Below are 25975 nucleotides of genomic sequence, written 5' to 3'. Positions count from 1 at the left end.
GAGCGAAGATGCATTACTAGAGTCAATTCTGGACCTCGCTAACCAGACAAGTAAGACTTCCCCGCAACTCAGAGGGAGGCAATAGCTTTATTAATAAATGGCTGAGAAGAGTTAGAAAATATCCTGGGTTGAGGAGGGAGAATGGAAGCACTCGGGGTGTTAATATATAATTTAAGAAAAAAAACCTTTGGTGATGTGACAGGAGATAATGGCTTAAGGAGCCATTGTTCCTGCTACAGATGACTGGAGAAAATCAGCTGCTTCATGAACATTTCAAGGGAGTCTGCAACTCCTTGAACATCCCCTATAGATGCCTTAAGGGTTTTGCAACAAACAGTGAGCATTTGGTTTTAGTAGCAGGTTGATTATACACAAAATAATTCTATGTATTACTCGTATGTATTAATATATTGGAGGAAAATAGATTAATTGCTAGATGTTTTTCTGACAGTTTGTTCAATGTTTCCAACTTTGATTTCCTAAGGAAGAGTTTTCTTTCTATAATCCATGTTGTCCCTATTCTCCTCTAAATCATCTTCATTTTTTTTTATATTGGTTATAGGGTCTGAACTCTGGGCCTGGGCGCTGTCCCTCAGCTCTTGAGTTCAAGGCAAGTTCTACACTTGAGCCACAATGCTACTTCCGGCTTTTTCTGCTTATGTGCTGCTGAGGAATGGAACCCACGGCCTCATGTATGCAAGGCAAGCACTCTACCACTGAGCCACCTTCCCAGCCCCATTCACATAAAACTTAACATGAGTATTCAATAAGTAAGACAGAGTTCATTTCAATACAGGCTAGTGGTAAGGCGTAGAAGTCGGGGCCACATTTATGAATTCCTTGCCAAAAAGCTTGTGATAAAACATTTATAACTTTGATAGGGAAAAATATAGGTGACTACCAAAAGGCAAGTTTGATGACAAAACCTCTAAAGGACAGGAAGTTTCAACAATCCGATAACTCAGGGTTTATAATATAGCTGGCAGGCACAAAGGAGGTATGGAATAAATTCATATTGAAAAAACAAAGTTTTTCTTCAAGATTCCATAAAACTTCATGAACAATACACAAGGTAGTTGTCTTAGTCAGTAAGCTGTGAGCCTCTATAAATCACTTCTGTCCTTAGGGACACAAGGCATGCAAGTGCACTTCAGTGCAAGGTGTTCATGGCACTACTAATCAAACATCAAGAGAGGCCCTAGGGCCTCAGAGATATGGGTAAGACTGGCAAGGCCAGAACGAGCCACAAGTAGGCCTCCTGTTAATCAGCAGGTCTCATAGATGCTCCAGGGTAAAGAAGGCCCATAGAACAGGGAAACCTAGATCCTGGAGGAAGACTGGCAGAAATATATTGAAAGAACATACAAACATGTTGCCAAAGTAAAAGAGCAGTGGCACATGTGTAATCTGTCACTGTGGGGACTACTTACCTCGGACTTGCTGTTCTAGACTAAGGATGACTGCCACGGCCTGATGAAGAATAAGGAGTTTTGTTTGGGGTTTTTCACTCTTCAAATGAAGCTGACACATTCGGCCAAGTTCTTTGAATGCCTCATTAATATCCCGCACTCGTAAGCGCTCTCTAGCATTGTTAGCCATCCGCCTCTCTTTCTCCCTTTCTATTTTTTGTTCGGGGTTCAGATCCTCATCTTCATTAGTACTGCTGAAAAACAAAATACCATTGTTATCTATTAGCATCTCTACAAGTAACATATGCCAACTGTACAAAATAATAAAGGATAAGGATGGAAACGGAAATGATAAATCTTACTAATAGAATAGCTACACTCAACGTAATAGTTTATTTCTTTCAGTCTTTCATATACATGTATAATAATATAGTTGAAATTCTTCCAGTTTTTAGTGTATTTTTCACTGCACATTAAGTAATTTGTGTTAAAAAATAGTTCACAGACAACTGTCTGATTCTAGCACATGTTACACCAAATGTGGCCCATAGATCAGCAGCATTAGTATTACCATGAACCTGTTAAAAACAATAATTCAGCTGGGCACCAGTGGCTCACACCTGTAATCCTAGCAACTCAGGAGGCTGAGATCTGAGGATCACGGTTCAAAGCCAGGCCAGGCAGGAAACTCCATGAGACTCTTATCTCCAATAAACCACTAGAAAACCGGAAGTGGCGCTGTGACTCAAGTAGCACAGCACTAGCCTTGAGCTGAAGAGCTGAGGGACAGCACCCAGGCCCAAAGATCAAGCTCCACGACCGACCCCTCCCCTCCCCCCCCCCCCAAAAAAAAGGAAGTTCTCTTCCAAATCAACTGATTCAGAAGCTGCACTTTAACAAATGCCTACTTGATTCATTTGGGCACAAAAGTTTAAAAGCACGGTCACAGTACTTAGATCAAAGTTTCCCTAATCTAATGTCTTGAATGCATTCTGGCATTAAGTAAAAAAGAAGAAAAGCTTAAGACAGATTGACAGAAGCACTTCAGAAAATGGCTATTTTTTTCCTACAAAAATATCATCATTAGTAGTGATGATTTTTTTTTTTTTTGGTTGGTCAGGTGGCTTGAAGTCCAGGCCTGAGTGCTGTCCCTCAGCTCTTCGGCTCAAGGTGAACACTCTACCACTTGAGCCACAGCGCCACTTCTGGTTTTCTGAGTGGTTTATTAGAGATAAAAGTCTCACAAGCTGGGTGCCCTGGCTCATGCCCATAATCCTAGTTACTAAGAAGGCTGAGATCTGAGGATCACGGTTTAAAGCTATCCCGCGCAAGAAAGTCCGTGAGACTCTTTTCTTCAATTGACCATCAGAAAACCGTAAGTAGTGCTGTGGCTCAAGTGGTAGAGCACTTGCTTGAGCTGAAGAGCTGAGGGATAGTGCCCAGGCCCAGAGTTCAAGACCCACAACCAACTAAAAAAAAAAAAAAGTCTCACAGACTTTCCTGTCCGGGCTGACTGTGAATGATGATCCTCAGATCTCAGCCACTTGAGAAGCTAGGATTACAGGTGTGAGCAACTGGAGCCCTGGCTGATTTTTTTTTTTTTTTTGAGGGTCGTGGGGCTTGAACTCTGGGCTTGGGTGATGTCCCTGCGCTCTTAAGCTCCTGGCTAGCGCTCTACCACTTCTGGTTTTCTGGTGACTTACTGGAGATAGCAGTCTCATGGACTTTTCTGCTCAGCCTGGCGTTGAACCATGAACCTCAGATCTCAGCCTCCTGAGTAGTGAGGATTACAGGCGTGAGCCATTGGCTCCCGGCCCAACACATTCTTTTGATAATAGCATCACTATCTCTTTCAGAGAGAAAGTAGTTTTATTTTATTTTTTATTATTTATTTTTTTGGCTGTGGGATTTGAACTCAGGGTCTGGGTGCTGTTTCTGAGTTCTTTTTGCTCTAGGCCAGAGCTCTACCACTGTGAGCCACAGCAAAGTCCAGGTTTTGTTTTTATTTATTATTTTTATTATTATTATTTTGTCAGTCATGGGGCCTGAGCTCTGGGCCTGGGCGCTCTCCCTCAGTTCTTCAGCTTAAGGTTAGCGTTCTACCACTTGAGCCACAGCGTCACTCTTCCAGCTTTTTTCTGCTTATGTGGTGCTGAGACATTGAACCCAGGGCCCCCAGTCCAGTTTTTTGAGTGGTTAACTGGACCTAAAGAGTCTCATGGACTTTTCTTCCTGGGCTGGCTTTGAACTGCAATCCTCCAATCTCAGCCTCCTAAATAGCCAGGATTACAGGCATGAGCCACTGGTGCCCTGCGAGAAAGTAATCTTGAAGACCATCTATGCCAAAAGTGTCCAGTGTGGCCATTTATTAGAATCGCCAGCAGCACTGAAAAGTACAGCTTTGATGTCCCTTTACTAGAGATGCTAACTTAGTGATTGGGTTGGACTCAGGCATCTTAATTACTAAAATGTTCCAGGGGTTGTGTAGCAGGGTTGAGAATAATGGAAAAGCCAGAATCAGTGCTCTACAGAAGTAAACCTAAAATTACTTTCATAATATTAACTAGATGATATCTTTATTGAGTGCTTACTGCATGCTGAAAACAGTGGGAATAGTTTTTTATTTTTATTTTTCTGGTCATGGGGGCTGAACTCTGGGCCTGGGTGCTGTTCCTACCACTTGAGCCACAGCCCAACTTCCGGCTTTTTTCTGCTTATGTGCTGCTGAGACATCGAACCCAGGGCCTCATGCGTGTGAGGCAAGCACTCTACCACTGAGCCACCTTCCCAGCCATAATGGGAATAGTCTTACATGCACTATTTTCAGGTTATTACCATGTAAGAACATTGTAACAAAGAGAAGGAAGAACTCAAAGAGCTTGTCCAAGGATACATGTGACGTGTTGGAGCCATGATTCACAGTTTTGTTGGTCTCATTTTTGTCCAAAGGTGACAATAGTAAACTATTAGTTAATATTGATTATTAACTTGTAACAGTGCCCCTTAATTTCTGATACTTAGAATATGGGCCAAAAACTATGGCCATGAGCTGGTTTTCTGTCTGATAACTAAATGCTTCTGGACCTGCCACATTCATTAACTTATTTATTGCCTCTGGCTATAATTGTGCTGTAATAGCAGAATGGAGTCCTGACAAAGATAATATGGCCCACAGAGCCTAAAATGCATACTATATGCCCCTTTATAAAGAAAGTTTGCCGACTTGATGCAGAAGATGAGGAGGAAAGATTTTCCTTAAAATTCTTCTAGAATTGGGACCGGGAAAGTGGCTCAGTGGTTGAGTGCTTGCCTTGCATGCATGAGGCCCTGGATTCGATTCCTCAGCACCACATAAGCAGAAAAAAGCCTGACAAGTGGTGCTGTGGCTCAAGTGGTAGGGTGCTAGCCTTGGGCTGAAGAGCTGAGGGACAAAGTGCCCAGGCCCAGAGTTCAGGTCTCACAACTGACAAAAAGAAAAAAAATCCTTCTGGAATAATAAAACTATTAAGTTAAGATGCATCAAAGGAGCGGTCTCTGGATTCTCTAACCCAGTTGTTACTTCATTCTCATTACTCTAATGAGTGAAATGTACATCACAATGACAGCATGCAGATCTTAAGAATTTATTTCTCCCAGGAGAAATGTGAGTTGTTGAAAATGTCAATAGGCAAAGGGACACTTTGTGAATGGCAGGAAAAAAATATCACATTTTCTTTTAGTTGTATCTACTATTTCACTCCTTTGCACTATAATCTAATACAATGTTTTAAATATGTGACATATAGATTACTGATGAATGGAGTTAAGAAATTGGAAGTCTCCCATGTATTCTAAAACATCTAATTTTAATGCAAAACTAGGAGAAATAGCTGAAGAAAGACAATATTGATCATTTGCAACTAATGTACTATGTGTCTAAATTCATGATTGGAAAGCAAGATCAAGTTCAATTTCTAGAAAACTTCCTTTAAAAATAGTCTACCTGAAGCCGGGTGCTGGTGGCTCATGCCTGTCATCCTAGCTACTCAGGAGGCAGAGATCTGAGGATCTTGGTTCAAAGCCAGCCTAGGCAGGAAAAGTTTATGAGACGCTTATCTCCAATAAGCCACTAGAAAACTAGAAGTGGTGCGGTGGCTCAAGTGGTAGCGTGCTTGCCTTGAGCTGAAGAGCTGAGGGACAGCGCCCAGGCCCAGAGTTCAAGCCCCACGACCGACCAAAAAAAAAAAAAAAAGTCTACCTGGAATATTTTCTTTTCCTTATTTTTCTCAAATTATTGTTTAAATCAGGAGTTAGCAAACTTGAACTCTTGGCCTGAGCGCTGTCCCTCAGCTCTTCAGCTCAAGGCGAGTGCTCTACCGCTTGAGCTACAGCGCCACTTCTGGTTTTCTGGTGGTTTATTGGAGATAGGAGTTTCACGGACTTTCTTGCCTGGGCTGGCTTTGAACCGTGATCAACAGATCTCAGCCTCCTGAGTAGCTAGGATGAGAGGTATGAGCCACCGGCGCCTAGCCAAACTTTATTTTTTGTAAAGGGCTATATAGTATTTTTCACTTTGTAAGCCATGTAGTCTCTGGCAAGTACTCAAGTCCATCATTGTAAAGCAAATTCAGCCACAGACAGCATGAAACCAAAAGGTATGATGATTTTCCAATAAAAATAAGCATTGGCCCATTGGCTAATGCCCAATTTGAACAACACACAATCTGATACCTAACCTATACAATATAGTCCCACCACATACTTAGTTCTTATTATAGCAAACATTCACTGGGCAACTGTATCTAAATGTCTGTATTCTACACATTAACTTGTTTTTATCTGTTTTTGTCCTCTAGTTGTCATATAGACTATAAACAACTTTGGGCAAAAGATGTAGTCCTTTTTATACGTAGACCTTAAAATGGTGTGGCATAATAGAAACATAATTTCACAGTTAACTCTTCATATTCCTTCTTTTTAAAAGGGGGAATGTAAAATTAAATGATATAAACATACTTGGAAATCCCAACACAGCATCTAGGAAATAGCTGGTAATTAATAAATACAACTTACCCTTCAATAGCCCAAGTTTTCTTCTGCCTGTAGCAAATTAAAATTTAATATCTGAATATTAACAGATACCTTGTTCTGCCTCTAGATGAGACCTTGATGTCTTTTTGGGAGGACTCATCATCTGATTTCATGTCGTCTGATGATGGGGGTTCATGAAGGTTTTCGTCCTTCTCTTTGTTTTCAGTCTTGATTTCTGCTGGAATAACAGTTCCTGACTGACTTTGCAAGCCACCTAACAAAGAGGCAAAGGAACCATACAATTCATGATGAGATTCCAACTAAGACAGTAACAAGCTTTCTAGTTGTTTCTGAGTTGTTACAGGGGTATGAAGGAATCTGAAGATGTGGAAAGTGCACTGTTAAGCACTGGAAAGCGCTGTTTGCAAAATTTTTATCATTTTTTTTTTCAGTATCTGTAATTAAAAGAGCAAGGCCAATCAGGACCGTCAGCCCAATGCTCACTTTCAGACACTATTTCACATGTAAGCATGATATGAGAAACTTGAGACATTTTAGAAACTAAATTTTAAGAAGCTACCAAAGAAAATAAGCTTAATATCTTTTCAGGTAATGAAACGAAAGAGGTATTGTGGTTAAAAACAACTGGGAGAACATTACTACAGTGGTCAGTTTGCACCCACAAGCTTTATGATAACATTGACCACAGTTTGCTTTTTATCAAAATTGTGTCTCAATTAAATTACAACATCTAAAATAATAGCTAGTGACAGTCAGAGTTCTTAGACACATCTTCTTCTCTGACACTGGGAACCATGCAGGCTTACTCATGACAGGAAATATTTAAGAAAGAGACAGGGCAGAAGCAGGAACACAAAGAAGGATAAACAATAAACATGGGTTAACACGTGATTCTCACCACCAACAATGATCAACCACTGGCCTATGCATGTGGGCCAAATGGAACCTAAATACGTGCCCTCCACTCATACGGCTGCTCCACTGCTGTGAGTGCCCTGTCCTAGGACGACTTTTGATTCACAGATAAGTCAGTCAAGCTGTGAGAAAGCTGACAATACAGTTACCTCTGTAATTTTCTTGTGTTTTATGGTTCAGGTCTGTGCTTGATGCAGAGACGGTACTAGACAGGACTGAGTGATTGCCATTGAGATTAACAGAATCTTCCCGATGAGTTCCAACCTGAAGTAAAAACAGAAAAGGTAGTCAGGAACTACCCTAATTCATTGACTTTTTTTACTTATTGAATTCTTGAGACTCAAATGATCCTTTTGCCTCAGCTTTCCAAACAGTGGGACTACAAAGGCACACCACTGGCACTCAATTTTGTACAAGTCTTAGAGGATTCAATAGATATCAAAGAATCATTTATCTGAATTTTCAAGTTTTTTCAGATGCCACTTTTCTGGCTTTTTAGTGAAAAATTTAAAATACTAGCAGTAATGCTGGTGAAGGAAAAACACCTTTTAAGATGTAACTCTCAGGGGCTGGGAAGGTGGCTCAGTGGTAGAGTGCTTGCCTTGCACGTGTAAGACCCTAGGTTTGACTCCTTAGCACCACAAAAGCAGAAAAAGCCAGGAGTAGTGCTGTGGCTCAAGTGGTAGAGCACTAGCCTTGAGCTGAAGAGCTGAGGGACAGTGCCCAGACACCCCCCCCCCCCAAAAAAAAAAACTTTCAAAATTTAAATCTGAAAAGTAGTTGTGAGAAGCCAAATGGGCTATTAGAAATACAACATTCAAAAAGCCATAAAACCCACTAGAGATCCTACATAAATCTAAAAACTACCTTCATATACTTCCCTAAGTATATTAAATACAGATCACAAAATGCTGCTGCATTCCAAACAACAGGGCTTATCTGACATTGGCACCCTCCTCGTCATTTATCTTACTGTTAGTTCCTCTGCCTCATCTCGAAAGTTTTAACTAAAAGTTTTGCATTGCCAGGCAACAAAATTGCCACATTGGGCTGGGAAGGTGGCTCAGTGGTAGAGCACTTGCCTTGCATGCATGAGGCCCTGGGTTCGATTCCTCAGCACCACATAAGCAAAAAGAAAAAAGTCAGAAGTGGTGCTGTGGCTCAAATGGTAGAGTGCTGGCCTTGAGCTGAAGAGCTGAGGGACAGTGCCCAGGCCCAGAGTTCAGGCTCCACTACTGGACCCCCCCCACACAAAAAAAAAGAAAAAAAAAGAAAAAAAAAGAAAAAAAATTGCCACATTTATTCTCAAGTTTTAATTGAAGTTAACACTTGCCACAGTTAACTGGAAATAGGAAGGAAAAGCAGGCAAACATCATCAAGCACTTAGCTATTACAGTAAGGGTTGTTGTTTTTGTTTTTGTTAGTCCCAAGGCTTGAACTCAGTGCATGGGAACTGTCCCTGAGCTCTTTTGCTCAAGTCTAACACTCTACCATTTGAGCCACAGTGCCACTTTTGGCCTTTTTTTGTTTATGTGGTACTGAGGAATTGAACCCAGGGCTTTATGCATGCTAGGCAAGCACTCTACCACTAAGCAACATTCCCAGCCCCAGTTATTGCAGTATTTAAAAAAAAACTGTGTTATATAGATGGAGCTTTTCATGATAGTAGAAGTGTCATCTAAAAGATATAAAAGATTTAGACAGGGTTATTGACTAGAGTTATATATAAGAACCACTCTTATACAACATCTTTTGATCCCCCTCAAGTAATTAAATTGTATTTATCTTTTATGACTTTGGATTTTACCTTAAGTATAAATATCCCTATGAAATTTATCCTTTGGTTTCCTATGAGCTCAACAAAAGGGACAAAAGCAAAGTTTTAGATAATGTAGGCCACTTGGCAATAGGTGTGATGAAAAATATTAGTTATTTCACTTTATTTTCAAAGAAATATTCGTCTTTCATCCTTATTCTTATCTTGAACAAATCCTTTTAAAAGTCCATTTGATGAATGCCATAACTACTTAAAAAATTATCTGAGGATTAGTCATTGCTGAGAATTATGTGTGTCATTCCTCCCTGGGCTATTCAAGAACTGACTGTTCCCTTTTTTCTAAATCACTTAATTTTATCATGGCTTGGAATCATAAAATCTGAAAGCTTGGAGAGGAACACAAAAATGATGGCAGTTCACTCTTGATAGTTTCAGTCTTTTGATTTCCCTTTCCCTAGAAAAACCTTAAGAACTTAAGCTTGACAACTGTTGAAGTAGAATGAAAAGTGTACTGATGAGAAAAATCAACTGTAAATGTTTCATAAAATCTTTTCTCACAAGCATACTGGTCATATTTCTTTCTTTTTTTTTTTTTTTTTTGGGTTGGTCATGGGGCTTGAACTCTGGGCCTGGGCGCTGTCCCTCAGTTCTTCAGCTTAAGGTGAGCACTCTACCACTTGAACCACAACGCTACTTCTGGTTTCCTGGTGGTTTATTGGAGATAAGAGTCTCATGGACTTTTCTGCCCAGTCTGGCTTTGAACTGCGATCCTCAAATCTCAGCCTCCTATATAGCTAGGATTATAGGCATGAGCCACCAGTGCCTGCCTGGACATGTTTATTCTTTTTTTTTGGGTCCGGTTGTGGGGCCTGAACTCTGTCCCTCAGCTCTTCAGCTCAAGGCTAGCGCTCTACCACTTGAGTCACAGCGCCACTTCTGGCTTTTTTCTTTTTGCTTATGTGGTGTTGTGGAATCAAACCCAGGGCCTCCTGCATACAAGGCAAGTGCTCTACCACTGAGCCACCTTCCCAGCCCATGGACATGTTTATTCTTTTTTTTTTGGGGGGTTCGGTTGTGAGGTCTGAACTCTGGGCCTGGGCGTTGTCCCTTAGCTCTTCAGCTCAAGGCTAGCGCTCTACCACTTGAGCCATAGTGCCACTTCCAGCTTTTTTCATTTTGCTTATGTGATGCTGCGGAATCGAACCCAGGGCCTCAGGCATGCAAGGCAAATGCTCTACCACTGAGCCAACTTCCCAGCCCCAACATGTTCAAAATCCCATTTATAAAAATAGATATGGAGCTGGGCACCAGTGGCTCACGCCTGTAATCCTAGCTACTCAGGAGGCTGAGATCTGAGGATCAGACTTCAAAGCCAGCCTGGGCAGGAAAATCCGTGAGACTCTTATCTCCTATAAACCACTAGAAAACCAGAAGTGGCGGTGTGGCTCAAGTGGTAGAGCGCTTGCCTTGAGCTGAACAGCGCAGGGAGAGCGCCCAGGCCCAGAGTTTAAGCCCCACGACCAACCAAAAAAAAAAAAAAAAAAAAAGATATGGGATAAGCAAAGTATATAGCTGCAAATTCTTTGAAACATTAGAAGCTGAGGCCTATTGTAAAGATAAAATATCACTACAACTATTTTAACTGGCTCAGGAAATCCTGAGTTTGTGTATATAATATGGTGGACTTTAAACTTCCCATGATCTTTGATAATAAGTTCTTAATCTATCATTTTGATTATCACACAAAGTAGATTAAAAGGAAATAAGCCTTTTAAAATGTAGCCATTTACTGTATTTTGTAAAACTCATTTTATAACTTTGTAAGACAATGCCACTGAACAGTAACAGACTGAATTTTCAGTCCAGTGAAAACCCATCTGCAGAATTTGTTCAGTATGACTTTTTTATTTTCTGGAACTCAGTTTATAAAAATATTCCATCACCACGTTCTTGATGAAAGGCTTGGCAGACATAGGATCATTATCTAAACAGTTAAAGATTTTGATTTTCCCTTAAGGGAAATTAGAAAGGTTGCTCCGTTTGTTTTGGAATGCAAATGGCAGCAAATATACTACAAATTAACTATTTTATTATATGAACCGACATTATTGGCTTCTAAAAAATTTTAATTGGTACACAGTAAAAATATAAGTCTTAAAAAAAGAAAAAAAAAAAAAAAAGAACTGGTCTGAGACAAGCAGAAAGCCTGAAGTCTGGAGTTTTTCATGTTAATGAAGTTAGCAGGAACTTTTCCTTTGTAACTTGATTCCCTGTGCAAATGGCCCTCATATATTTTCTGGAGAATTTGACTTTCACAGTCTTTACAGTTCTCTTTAACCCTTACTTCCCCAGGCTCTCTCAGCACCCTTTTAATCTGCTACTCCACATTCAAAAGGCGCTGTCTACATACACAACAGGTGTATAAACAGTTCTTTGTCTGAGCCTGTGAGCTAGCTAGATAGGACTGGGTTTAATTGTTCACCTCGTTAGCATACAGCTGACAGGCTGCTGCTCCTGGGGAAGTAGCAGGGATGGCAAACCTCTCGCCTGCTAGGCTCTAAATTTCAATTATTATAAAGAGCCCATTTCAGAAGAAAGAGGCCCATACCATTAAATGACTGCGTCCTGCTTTCTGAATTTTCATAAGCTGTGTATGGCCTGACTTCTGTGGAAGCACCCAACAAGAACTTGTTTTCATTCAATCTGGCCAATGGCTTTTGCATTCACAATGGAAAAAAAATGCTAAATCTAATTAGTTGATGAATAAGGTCTTGTAAATTAAGGGATAGAATAAAAACTACTCATTATGAATTCCTCTGATTTTGAATTCTAGCCTAATAGTTCTTCCAATTCACTGAATAGTAATGATTTAAATTAATCACTATTAACCTATAGGCTAATTAAATGATCTTTACTGCTGTCTACTGCAAGATATTTAAGTTTATTTGAAGATGGGTTTTATAATTGACACTTGGTAATATTCCATTTCTTATGGTTCTTCCATATATTGAAGACCTCTACAGTTTACAAACTTTAAAAAGTTGCCATTTGAATAATTTTTAATTTAAAAAATTTAATTTAAAACCTTTAAAATGAACAGCTATCCTAATAGAAAGGCTAAAAACTTTCCAAATCTATTTTGATGAGTGATATAAATGCTGAGGTTGTTTTGAATAAAATATTACCCTATGTGTTTGATAGCAAACTGAGTAATATAAAAAAAAACTGAGAAAAATTCCTGGATTAAATTTCCTTTAGACTTACAGTAATATACCTCTTGGGAGGAATTTTTTTTTTTGGGGGGGGGGGGGTCCAGTCATGGGACCTGAACTCTGGGCCTGAGCGCTGCCCCTCAGCTCTTCAGCTCAAGGCTAGCGCTCTACCACTTGAGCCACAGCGCCACTTCTGGCTTTTTTCTTTTTGCTTATGTGGTGCTGAGGAATAGAACCCAGGGCCTCAGGCATGCAAGGCAAGCACTCTACCACTGAGCCACCTTCCCAGCCCCTTGGGAGGAATTTTATACTGTTTCACCAAATAAATAACTTCTTAAGATCTGTATCAAGCTTCAATCAGTACAAATACGGCCCAAACTCAGTTTGAAGTTGAAATCCCTTTTGGAGAACAACTGGTATATTCTGTAAAAGATAGATGTGCAACCATGAACTATCTCGCTGGGCTGAAGTATTTGGTACACAGATGTGGTGTACAGTAACTTTAGACTGCTGAGGCCTGTAATTCCCAAATGAAACTAATAATTTATTCATTTTCAGTTTTCCACTTGACAAATTTTCTTCCTGGCAGCAGTTTATTCTTATACTAAATACACAGGAAAAAAAGCTAGACAAAAATACTACATTTCAATAGTTTTAAGCGATCTAAGTCAGTGTTTTAAGATTTAAATGATACATCAATGTAATTACACTAATGACATTGCAATATCAATATCAATACTAATGACAGAATTTGGCAGAAACCCTTAAGTTTCCTATTTGCTTCAGACAAATATGGAGATAAATAAACCATACAGAAAGGGATTAGGAAGTAAATGAAAAAGCCTCATTTAAAAATAAAAGCAAATATTAAAAAGACGCCAGGCTGGCTACAGTAATAGTTTTAAGGAGCAAGAATTACCAATTTCTTAGTTTATTTTTGATACATATAATTACAGGGGAGGAGATTTATGTTTTTACATTAATTATATAGTTTAAATGTTAAAAGCTTTCTGTGACTGAAACCTTATCTAACTCTAAACTCTAATGCTAATTAAATATGTCTAGTTAGAAGAAACAATAGTCAAAATCAACTCTTTCAATACTGATTTAATACATATTTTTGGCAAATGGCAGTGTCCTTACCATCTTGCTGTAATAACGTGCCTTTTCTATAACCATTAAAAAACCCAGACAATGTTATTATCTGTAAGACAAGAAGATGGGTTTTCTACAAATCTGATAACTGTAATGGCACAACCCTGTGATAGCAGAGGGCTGAGGATGTAGTTCAGTAGTAAAATGCTAGGTTAGTGTGCACCAGGCCCTGGGATCATTCCCCAGCATGGCCACAAAACAAAACAAAAGAAAAGAAAAAAGAAAAAGAAAGAAAGAATAGGGGCTGAGAATGTGGCTTAGTGGCAGAGTGCTTGTCTAGCATGCATGAAGCCCTAGGTTCGATTCCTCAGTACCACATAAACAGAAAAAGCCAGAAGTGGTGCTATTTCACAGCATGCAGTCAACCTTAAAATCCATGCCATAAACATGTCAATACACGGTAACAATTGAACAGGAGGTTCAAAAAGAACTTTATCCCTTTAAAAGATAATTTGGGTTGAAAAAATAAAGACATTCAGCAAAGAATTTTTTATGTATATGGGCAGTCCCATTTTTAGCTCATTTGGGAATAAAGTTTAAATTTGGACCTCTATAAATTAAGAGTTTCATATTATTTTTTTTCTATTAAAGGCCAGTTCCAGATGTAAGAAACAATTTTTTTTAAATACTAGGATCGCTGAAATTCAGTCCTGCTTTACTGCTTTGGCAATTCTGACTTCCTATGCACTTTTTCAGGGCAAAAACAATTGTTTGAGCTAAAATGATTTCTTTCTTTCTTTCTCTCTCTCTCTCTCTCTCTTTCTTTCTTTCGTGCCAGTCCTTGGCTTGAACTTAGGGCCTGTGTGCTGTCCCTGAGCTTTAGTGCTGTACCTTTCAAGCCACAGCTCCATTTTTGGCTCTTTTGGTAGTTAATTGGAGATAAAGCATTTCAAGGACTTTCCCAGGCTGGCTTTGAACCTTGATTCTCAGAGCTCAACCTGCTGAGTAGCTAGGACTATAGGCATGAGCCACCAGTACCTTATTCTTATTCCATGTGGTCATCACAGGACTGTAAGGTCCAATCCTTATTCTATCCAAACAATAATAGAGATCTCTAAAGCCTTTTTGTTTGCATTTTCCTTTCAAAAAAAGAAGTATTTTCCCCAAAATTTCATGAAAACATTTAGGACAAGGTGCACTACCATTGAAGCAGATCGACTGTTTGTAACAAGGCTTGATCCTCCATAGTTGGAATTGAGGCTTCCAATTGGTGCATTGTGGGATGGTCCCAATAAACCATGTATGTCACCAGCGGGCAGACTGGTAGAAGGTCCCACAGCATGGTTCCGCAACACATGGATAGCATCATCCAGTCTGTCTAAACGATCCTCCATTCGAGACTGCTGTAAGGATGGAAAAACACAGGGAAGTTACTGCCAGTATCAGATTGACTTGGTAAACTGATGTGTTTCCTATGTTGGGATATTCAGAAGACAGCCAGTGAAATGCAATGCAATATCAAGTAGCTTCAAAACCAACTACCTGGACCATAAATCAACAGCAACAAAGGCTATCTGTAGGCTAGGATAACATTTCAAAGCTTCAGAAACAAATTACTGCTGTCTAAGATGAATATACCAATCTACATGAAGTTATTTCTTTTAGCTATACAAGATGAAGACTACTATGTGGATATTCAAATACAAGGGATTAAAAAGAAGGGGATAAACTCGACTTTAATAATGATCTTTAAAATATGTCAATTTGGGGAAGGGCCTTCCGAGCCAACAGGGTTTAGCAATAATTTTGTTTTAGGTGAATAAAGCACACCTATCACAAAAAGTAAATACATCCAGATAAATTCTTTAACAAAACTGAAGAAATGACACTGTGGATACACACATGCCCCATACACAAACATATTAGAATTCTAAAAATCAAAAGCACATGCCAGCAGAGCTCTTAAAAAAAAAAAAAGAATCATTCTCAACAACATAAAAGACAAAAGTCTACTCTTACATATTCCAACAAAATCAGAAATGGTCAACTGTTTGACTTTTAAGACTTTGGAGTCTGTACAGCTTGATGATCTTAAATGGATAATGGAAGTATAAATAACTGAAACACAAAAAAGGCACCATCTAAAAGAAATAGTACCTCACAGACATCCTTTAAGAAGGACATTGCATCTTGCAAATGCTCGTGAAGTTGCTGCTCAACTCGATTTTTCTGGCAAAGTCAAGACAGAACAGGAGGCAAAGCACAGGTTAAGATTAACTCCAAAAGAGATGAGGAAATAGCTGATGTGCATGTCGGCATAACATGTTAGTAAAGTTAACGTGGAGACCTGAGAGATCTACTTGTATTAAGGTTTGAGAAGGCTGAGATTTAACAGGGAAGTTATAAGGTTAGCATTTAAACAGCTCACATTGCTCATATTTGCTTGCAAAATCTGTGAGAACTCTCCTTCAATTTAAAATGTTCTGTTAGACACAGAAAAAGAACATTTCTATTTGCAACCTGGCATAATTAAATGATAGCATGACTTGGCATTCCATCAGATCATTATTATGCTTTTTAAATTATATTTTGTAAATCTGGATTACAAATGTAAGCAAACAAAAGTAACAGTAGTTAACATTCTACCACAAATTCTTCATCTTGGAGTACTAAAGGTTTCCTTTATCAGTGTGGTATCATTTGTACAACATATTCTTTGGTTTAAGAAAACACAAGAAATAATGCTTTCATGATAAAAATAACAGATATTCAGCAAAAATTTTAATATGAATGTAATAATTATACTGTTATTATGTGGATTTTGTACCACTACCATTACTTTTCTATAACATGTCATTTAAAAAAAGTTAAGCCCTAGAATTTTCACAGAAACAAAAAATTCTATAATATGACTTTAACACCAGTTGTTCGGACACCAAGTCTGATGTCTCAAAGAACAGATGGCAAAAGAGACAACCGATGTCTCTCTCAGACTGTTCAACTCAATCAGGCCATTTGTTAGAAAAGAATTCGTGAGTAATGCTATCCTACTGTTTCTTCATTGTTACATAAGACTCACTAAAAACAAAAACCTCATCAAATTGTGGATTCAATCCTGTGATACCTGTCACACCTATAAAGACAGGTATGAGGTTCTTACCAGGGAGTGAAGCGAGTTTTCATAGCTTGGGGATGAAGGCGCTTGCCCTCCAGGTCTGGGCCACTGACTGGTACCTGTTAAAACCGAAAAGCACCCCCATACTTCAGTTAATTCAGCAATCTTGACAGTGTTCTAAAGCAAAGGATAAAGATACTGAATTAAGTATAAATAAATTTACAGGGAAATTTTTGTTCAGCCATCAGCATAATACTGGCTATTTGTAAGACCAAAGTTTTTTTTTTTTTGTCGGTCATGGGGCTTGAACTCTGGGCCTAGGCACTGTCCCTCAGCTCTTTAGCTCAAGGCTGGCACCCTACCACTTAAGCCACAGTGCTACTTCCAGTTTTCTGGTGGTTTATTGGAGATATGAGTCCCATGGAGTTTCCTGCTATCCCTCAGATCTCAGCCTCCTGGGTAGCTAGGATTACAGGCATGAGCCACTGGGCACCTGGCAAGACCAAAGTATTTTTTTTTTTCAGGCTTGATTCATTTATTTTATTCTTGTATAAAAATCCTATGTTGTAGCCACAGCTGGAGCCTGAGTCCTCTGCATGGAGATTCTGGTATGGATTTCACAAGAATAAAATATTTTTTAAAAAGTCTCTTTTGTATTCACACAGTAATTTAGGGGGCTTAGAAAACAGAAAAACTAAACATAGCTAACCGCCTTGTCCACAAGATACATATTTTGAGAAAATACACTAAAAAAAGTATTTTCTCATTTATCTAAATAATTTATTACTATTATTGTTATTATTATTTTATTTTTTGGCGGCTGTCCTGGGTTTGAACTTAGGCCTGGGCACTGTCCTTGAGCTCCCCCCCCTCAGGGCTGAGGACCGAACCCAGGGCCTTGTGCAGGCCCGGCGGGGGCCCTTCCGCTGGGCTAAACCCCTAGCCTGCCCCTCCTTGAGCTTGTTGTTTTTGTTCATGCCTAGAGCTCTACCCGTTTTAGCCACAGCTCCATTTTTGGTTTTCTTTGGTGGTTAACTCGAGATAAGAATCTCGCCAACTTTCTTGCCTGGGCTGGCATTGAACCGTAATCCTCGGATCTCAGCCTCCTGAGTAGCTAGGATTACATGTGTGAGCTACCAGTACCTGGCTAAAAAAATGCACTTCTACTGTAGTACATTATCCCTTCTTATTCTGTCTTCTCCTCTATCATGGTTCTACATACTGTTTGGTAATGCTAATAATGGTGATATTGATATTTACTGTTTCTATGTACCATAATTTGTTTAACTTCACATTATCTCATCACTGGACATTGGCTGCTATTATTAACAATTAATTATTATGAATAGTGGCATAATAAACACTAATGGGCTTCTTTGTGGAGAGGGGTAGATGAATTTTCAAGTTAAGCAGCACTTATGAAGGAAAGCGTATGTACATTTTTACAATCCTTAATTTACAAAGACACATTGCATTTTAAAGAGTAATATCTTTAATTCCTATTAAAAGATATTTTAAAGATATTACTCTTTAAAATGCACTTTTTGTCCATTTACAAATAAACAGATAAGCACATTTCAAACAACTGCAAATGTACGTGGTATCACTTGCTAAAAATTTCCTGACATAAATTTGTTTCAAAATTCATTATTCAATTTGGAAAATAGCATTATTAAAATCTTTATTCAATGTCATTCTTTTTTGTTAGGAAAGTAGAACTAGAAGATAGAAAGAAGAGAGGATATGTGTTCATAAAAAATGAGGATGGGTGCTTAACACATGCAGAGTCCTGGGTTTGATCCTCAGGATAATCAATCCATTAGTCAATCCCTTGTTGAATGTAATATTCTAATGGTGTTGCCAAAGTCACTTTTTAAAAGAAAAAGATCAAACAGATGATCAAAAATCTTCACTATTTTATCGTTTTTCATGTGAAAGCAAGCAATTTATAAAAAAATAATATCATTCATGAAATGTACATTACTGTTCTTAAAAGCTTCTGTGGTAAGCTGAATTATGTCAGCAATCTGAAGCTGGAAATCGGAAGTTTACTTAATATCTCTATGTATTGTTGAGAGAAGTTTAAGTTGTATTTCAGGATAGTGTGTTGCTGCAAGTCTCTTTGCCGTATTTAGGACATTAGTGATAATGAAAACACAATGACTTACTTGTTATCTCAGAAAAGCTTAAACTGGAACTACTGTTTTCACTTTAACTGAATACCACCATTAAGAACTAAACAACTAGCCGGGCGCTGGTGGCTCACGCCTGTAATCCTAGCTACTCAGGAGGCTGAGATCTGAGGATCTCGGTTCAAAGCCAGCCCGGGCAGGAGAGACCGTGAGACTCCTATCTCCAATAAACCACCAGAAAACCGGAAGTGGCGTTGTAGCTCAAGTGGTAGAGCGCTCGCCTAGAGCTGAAGAGCTGAGGGACAGCGCCCAGGCCCAGAGTTCAAGCCCCACGACCGACAAAAAAAAAAAAAAAAAAAGAACTAAACAACTGATAACTACCCACCCATCAATTTCATATATTATGTAACTTGAAAACTTGTGATATAGATTCTTAATAACCTGATGCAGATTTATAAATTTTGGGTGGATAGGCTATTCAAAAGATGACTTTAAATTACTGAAAATAATCATTTTAAACATTTTGCTTACCTGTTCTTCCACCCTCTCCTCCCCAACTCTCATCATGTGATGGGAGCCAAATCATTAAATTACCTAATTTTCTGGAAATACTAACTTCATAGTTTTATGTTTACACACTTCAGAATACTCAGTGTATGCATAAGCTTTTCCTTTTCCTTTTTAAATTAAACTGAGATGCTGGGGGGTGGGGGAGGAGGATCCAAGAGCTCCGCACATGCTATGCTGGCCTCTGCCATTGGCATATACTACCTAACTTACATTTAGAATTTTTTTGATGGAAATATGAAGAAACTATGCAAAGGCCTACTCCAAAATAGCATCTACTAAACTGGAAAATGTGGACATATACTTAAACCTCTTTTGTCTATCATCACCACCACCACCACCACCGACTGGAGTCCCTGATGTTGTATATTTGGTTAAAGCAGAATATAATAGGATTTGTCCATGTAATTGTAACCCCTCTGTATAGTATTTTCATAATAAAATATAAAAAAAAGAATATAATAGGGTTATATCTGTTTGTATCTATTTGTACTTTGTCTAACTCTAAGCTATATCTATTTCATGGGCAAAGCTCCTATAACTCACCCTAATCATTTAAAACTATCAGGAGATAGCTAGCAATAACATGGCTAGGAAAGTTCAAAATATATCTCTCAAATATTTAGAAAACTTAAAATATAGAAATTCAAAATTTTCTCTAAAAATATTTAGAGGCTGGAGATGTAGCGCAGTGGAGACACCTGCCTAAGATGTGAAATCTTTGGGTTTGATCCCTAGCAACACACACGCACGCACACACGCACGCACGCACGCACGCGGGTTGAGTGGATACTAGGAGTTAATGGCTCCATAATCTGGTTGATCCATATTAGAAAGCCTATCTTAAACAGAAATGAAAGCATTTACTTCATAAGTCTAAAGGTGTTTGTAGTAATGGAAAATCATTACAGTCTGTTTCTGATAACAAAAATGGAATAAGGAAAAAAGTAAATATTCCAAAGCTTCCTGGATTACTGGTGACTTGTTAGTTGTGGATGAAAGCTCTGAAGTGGGGGATTCAAATCTAGACACAGACCATAATGCCAGCATGTATTTTATTCTAGACAGACCTATACCTTCATCTCTTTGTAAAATTTGTGAATAAAATGTACAGATAACATTTAGGATCATATTGGTGTCTAGCTTGTAACAATCAACTATAGCATTAATATAATAATAACAAAAGCTAGAAATCTCAGGGTGACTTAGAGACTAGGCTATTATCTTCTTCCTTCATACCTGATGTCTGGTGGTAGGCAGAGGGTTTGAGCCTCTTAGATGAGCACAAGCTTTCAACTACTCTATCCACGTGATTTCTGTAATTGTCCTGGGATTTCTACTGACCATCATAAAACGTAACCCTGATTCTAGAAGCATTAGAAAGAACTTATTTTTTATTTTTCTGTAAGTCATTAGGCTTGACCTCAACTTAAGGTGAGCACTTTACCACTTTGAGTCACTTCTGGTTTTCTGGTGGTTAAATGGAGATGAGTCTCATGGACTTTCCTTCTTGGGCTCACTTTGAACCACAATCCTCAGATCTCGGCCTGGTGAGTAGCTAGGACTATGGGCATGAGGCACCGGTACCTAGATAGAAGTAACTTATTTGACACTGAAGTTAACTGAACATTTACAAGAAAACAACATAGGTGCTGGGCACTGGTAGCTCATGCTTGTAATCCTAGCTACTCAGGAGGCTGAGATCTGAGGATCACAGTTCAAAGCCAGCCTGGGCAGGAAACTCCGTGAGACTTTTTTTTTTTTGAGCTAGCGCTCTACCACTTGAGCCACAGCGCCACTTCTGGCTTTTTTCTTTTTGTTTATGTGGTGCTGAGGAATCGAACCCAGGGCCTCATGCATGCAAGGCAAGCGCTCTACCACTGAGCCACCTTCCCAGCCCCTCTGTGAGACTCTTATACACAATAAACCACTAGATATATACCGCTGTGGCTCACGCAGTATAGCACTTGCCTTGAGCTGAAGAGCACAGGGAAAGCACCCAGGCCCACAGTTCAAGCTCCACGACTTACAAAAAAAGAAAGAAAGAAAACAAGATCAGTAGGTATCTAGAACAAGAGAGATCTGTAAAAACTTTGGTGATAAATCTAACTCACCCAGTATGTTTAGGTATGTTTTCATTCTATGTCACCTAATACAACTGGTTAGTAAATTTAGATGATAACACCATTTTGTGTGGCTAAGAGGATTATTTATTGTCCTTCTTTCCCTTTTTCTTCCGCCTTCCCTTTTCTGCTTGCTATACACACCAAGATGGAACTTAAACTCTAATCCTCCTACCTCAGCTTGCCTGGTACTGGATAATGAATTCGCACTAACACACTTGGCTCCATATTTTTTTTTGCCAGTCCTGGGGCAAACTCAGGGCCTGGGCACTGTTCCTGAGCTGCTTTTGCTCAAGGCTAGCACTCTACCACTTGAGCCCCAGAACCCAGAACCACTTCTGGCCTTTTCTGTTTATGTGGTACTGAGGAATCAAACCCAGGGCTTCATGCATGTTAGGCAAGCACACTACCATCAAGCCACATTACCAGCCCCTCCCTATTTTTTTTTTTTGGGTCAATTGTGGGCCTGAACTCTGGGCCTGGGCGCTGTCCCTCATGTGGTGCTGAGGAATTGAACCCAGGGCCTCATGCATGCAAGGCAAGCACTCTACCATTGAGCCACCTTCCCATCCCTCTCGCTATTTTCTTATTGTTAGCTGTTCTCTTTGTAATCTCACCCTAGAGTCAAACTTTCATGAGATTTCCCCATGCCTGGAAGGGGTAGGAAATTCTAATTCTCCCTCTCTCCTCTCTCTCTCTCATCGGTCATGATTCTTGAAGTCTGGGCCTGGGCATTGTCCCTCAGCTCTTGAGCTCAAGGCTAGCGTTCTACCACTTGAACCACAGTGCCACTTCCAGTTTATTGGGGGTTTACTGGAAATAAGAGTTTCATGGACTTTCTTGCCTGGGCTGGCTTTGTACTGTGATCCTCAGATCTCAGCCTCCCGAGTAGCTAGGATTACAGGCGTGAGCCACTGGCACCTGGCAGAGATTCTAATTCTTAAAGTAGCATGGAGTGCTCTATTTTTTTTTTTTTTTGGGTCCGGTCGTGGGGCCTGAACTCTAGGCCTGGGCACTGTCCCTCAGCTCTTCAGCTCAAGGCTAGCGCTCTACCACTTGAGCCACAGCGCCACTTCCGGCTTTTTAAAAATTTTGCTTATGTGGTGCTGAGGAATTGAACCCAGGGCCTCATGCATGCAAGGCAAGCGCTCTACCACTGAGCCACCTTCCCAGCCCTGGAGTGCTCTATTTTTCAAAGTATTTCGATGATTAAACCAGCTCAATCTGAGGACTTAATTCTTACTGTGAATTCTCTGAGGAGTGCTACTGAGCACTATGATCACAAGCTTGTTATTCATTTATTTTCCAGAAGAAGGTAAAGGAAGACAAAGATGGCCTTGCTTGTCTGCCTTCCAAGCTTCTTTACTCAGTGTACTCTAACACAAAGGCTGTATTTTCCCTAAATGATAATAGAAGTAGGCATGAGACATGGCCATTCCTCTATTTGACATTGCTTCCAGAATCCTGACTTGGTTCACATGAGATGGTGAGTGAGTTCTTTCCTGGCCTGAGCCATCAGAGAGTAATTTTATTCCTGGTCCTGGGGATATTCTCATCACCTACGATAAACATGGCAGTTCCATTTCCGTCATAAGCAACTGCATTAGACCCAGAGGTGGTCAATGACACAAGAAGAGAAATCTATTCAAGAGACTTCTAGAAAAGGTTTCTGAAGAGATGAGGAATATGACAGTCCTTTCCTTTCTATTGGACTGTTATAGCTTCACGTGGAACCTCCAACTGTTGCTTTGCCACCAGCCTTATACAGAGTTGCTAAGAAGTAGAACAGGAACTCTGTCATACAGGGTCAACTCCTTGCCTTCTATGGGCTTCTGGTGATACAAGATAAAATGCTGAATTATTCAAGCCAGTGGAATAAGTTGTTTTTTTCACCCTAAAGCATCTTAACTGGTACAGTACCTTACAAACTTCCTCCTAAGTGCTCTCCAGAAGTGTATTCTCTAGGCTTGTAAAGTTCCCAAGGAGAATGAGGTGGACTTAAGCCCTTGGAAGCTGCTTAAATGGCTCAGCCTGGGTGTCTTTCGTCACAAAGTTTGTGCTGAGTGTCACTGATGCTCAGGCTTAAGGAATAGGGCAAATGCAGACACCTACCTATCCACACGGCTGTCAACAACATGCCACTGCACTTTTAGCATATAGTACTTTCTTTTCTCTCTCTCTATTCTGCCATAGTTTGTGTGTGTGTGTGTGTACACAAGTATGAGAGACACATAGAACAGTACTAGACACAGGAGAAATAAACCTCTATAAAATCAGTCTTTGACATGATGTTTCAGCAGAAGTAGGCAAAGGTATCTTTCTTCAATTATACTGAATTGGAAGAGACCTATTAATATCTCATCATGTAATTTAGACATCTAAATTCTCACCGATCAACTGAATTACTGGGGAAAAATAATACAACATTAAATAACAATGGAGGAGGAAATGTGGAGGATTTTTTTGTTTGTTTGTCTATTTTGTTTTTGCTGGTCCTGGGCACTATCCCTAAGCTCCTTTTGCTCAAAGCTAGCATTCTACGACCTGAGCAACAGCACGACTACCTGTGATTAATTGAAGAGTCTCACAAATTTATTGTTAGGGCTGGCTCTGAACCATAATCCTCAGATCTCAGCCTCCTGAGTAGAGTAGCTAGAATTTGTAGCTGTTAGTCACCACCGCCTAGCAGAAATGTGAGATTATATAGTTGTTGTTTTTTACTCTTTTGAAAACCGTCTGATTTTTCCATTTTACTGGTGGCTCTTCATAGATGCTGAGCTCCACTAAAGCCTTCCTCCTTGAGGAACTGAAATCAGAGGGAACTTCAGTTGCTTCCTACTGGGTGGGGGGTGGGGGGGAGATGACAGTAAGGGCAGATGGATACCTCAGCAGAGAAAGGTGCAATGGCAATGACAAAGATGATCTCGAGGGCTGGGAAGGTGGCTCTGGGGTATAGTGCTTGTGCCCTGGATTTGATTCCTCAGCACCAAATAAGCAGAAAAAGCCGGAAGTGGGGCTGTGGCTCAAGGGGTAGAGTGCTAGCCTCGAGCTGAAGAGCTGAGGGACAGCACCCAGGCCCAGAGTACAGGCCCCTGGACCAACCAAAAACAACAACAACAACAAAAAAACCCCAAAACACAAAAAACCAAACTATATCAATTATAACAATGAGATGTACAAGACGCTATGTTGGAAATGAACTTTAGAGCTTGGGGGATGGGGAGAAGTTGAGGGGTGTTGGGTAGGGAAGAGATAGTAGGGGAAAAAGTTTAAAAATATATAAAAAATAAAAAGAAAGATGACCTTGATAATTGTAGTAAACATGGGCCGAGGGGGTGAGCAGGGCTAACAGTTAAATCATTCTTCCTGTAATTTCAGTACTGTTAAACAACAACTTTAAGTCAATGGTTCTTTCATAGCCTTGTCTATGTGGGAACAGCTGTTCAACTTTTACTAGACAGCTGAAGCCACAGTGTCTGAGAAAGTGGCAGAACCTGCTAATAGCTGAAAGCAGCTGCCAGTAGTTCATCATCATACTGGAAAGCGTCTTTAGAGTCACAAGGCCAATACATAAGGCACACACAGGTGATAGCAAGGGCCCTGCCTTCGCAGAGTCCTGACTTCCAGAACTTCTGCACAATACTACACGGCTTAATAATGACCACAAAACCAAAAACACGTGGGCCTGTCACTGGAGGAATATGCCAAGTTTATTCAGTTATGTAATAATGTCTTTTTTTATTTTCTCCAAACATTGCTTAGAAAACATGTCAATTTTTAAATGACAGCTTAAAGGTAAGCATACAATTTGTGTATCTTTTAGTTATTCCTAGTAATAAGGAAAAAAAATCCACTTATAATAATTGTTCCTCAACAAAATCAGAGTACTGGATAGTATCCAAAACTTGTCAAAACTAATGTAAAAAAAAAAAAAAAAATCAAGGGAAAGTAAAGAAATTGGAATCATATAGGTATCTCCACTAATGTAATCATTCACGTTAAGACAGTTCATTTTCTTAGAAAAAAACTATACCATTACCAAGATTATATATATATATATGTATATGTGTGTATATATATGTGAAAAAACAATCTAGTTTGACTTAAAAAAGTAGAAAAGATGATCTTACAGAAACCGTCAAGCTGCTGTGTTTTTCAGATGGGGGGCTGAAGGCAGGGCCTCATGTAGTCTAAGCACAGGCTCCACTTTGAGCTATCTCCCCAGCCCTTGAATTTCTACATGGATCACTTTGTTTCTATTCTATATTATTTATTCCGTATTTTACCTTCATCTGGACTGCCTAGCTTTATTATTATTCTGTTAAAACAACTGTTGTTGGAAATTGTCGCCAAGTATTTTAAGAATCAAGGAAGATATGCATAACATTATTTATTAAACTAGCAAATATTTCAATATTCTCCTTTGGAAGCTTCTGTTTAGATGTTTTCTTTTTTTCTTTTTTTTTTTTTTTGTCGGTCGTGGGGCTTGAACTCTGGGCCTGGGCGCTGTCCCTCAGCTCTTCAGCTCAAGGCGAGCGCTCTACCACTTGAGCCACAGCGCCACTTCCGGTTTTCTGGTGGTTTTATTGGAGATAGGAG

The 25975-nt window shown here is 39.5% G+C and overlaps 1 protein-coding gene across 8 annotated transcripts in view; it reads right to left on the bottom strand.

Annotated features, from left to right (window-relative positions):
- The window catches only part of Tcf12 (transcription factor 12), a 275333-nt gene that overhangs the window by 9381 nt on the left and 239977 nt on the right, over positions 1–25975 (bottom strand). For 4 of the 8 annotated variants that reach the window (XM_042687436.1, XM_042687440.1, XM_042687442.1 and 1 more), the window contains 6 exons: positions 16600–16673; positions 15597–15668; positions 14642–14842; positions 7505–7619; positions 6531–6693; positions 1431–1663 (listed from right to left, as the gene is read on the bottom strand). In XM_042687436.1, the coding sequence (XP_042543370.1) occupies positions 1431–1663; positions 6531–6693; positions 7505–7619; positions 14642–14842; positions 15597–15668; positions 16600–16673 (858 nt within the window). The remainder of the gene's footprint in view (positions 1–1430; positions 1664–6530; positions 6694–7504; positions 7620–14641; positions 14843–15596; positions 15669–16599; positions 16674–25975) is intronic. The other 4 variants (XM_042687438.1, XM_042687443.1, XM_042687437.1 and 1 more) reach the window with 3 other exon arrangements.

This window comes from Dipodomys spectabilis, unplaced genomic scaffold (assembly GCF_019054845.1).
Source record: "Dipodomys spectabilis isolate Male_0828 unplaced genomic scaffold, ASM1905484v1 ptg000108l, whole genome shotgun sequence".
Taxonomy (NCBI): Eukaryota; Metazoa; Chordata; class Mammalia; order Rodentia; family Heteromyidae; genus Dipodomys; species Dipodomys spectabilis.
Note: the sequence above shows the minus strand (reverse complement) of the source record. Positions and strands in the feature narration are given on the sequence as shown.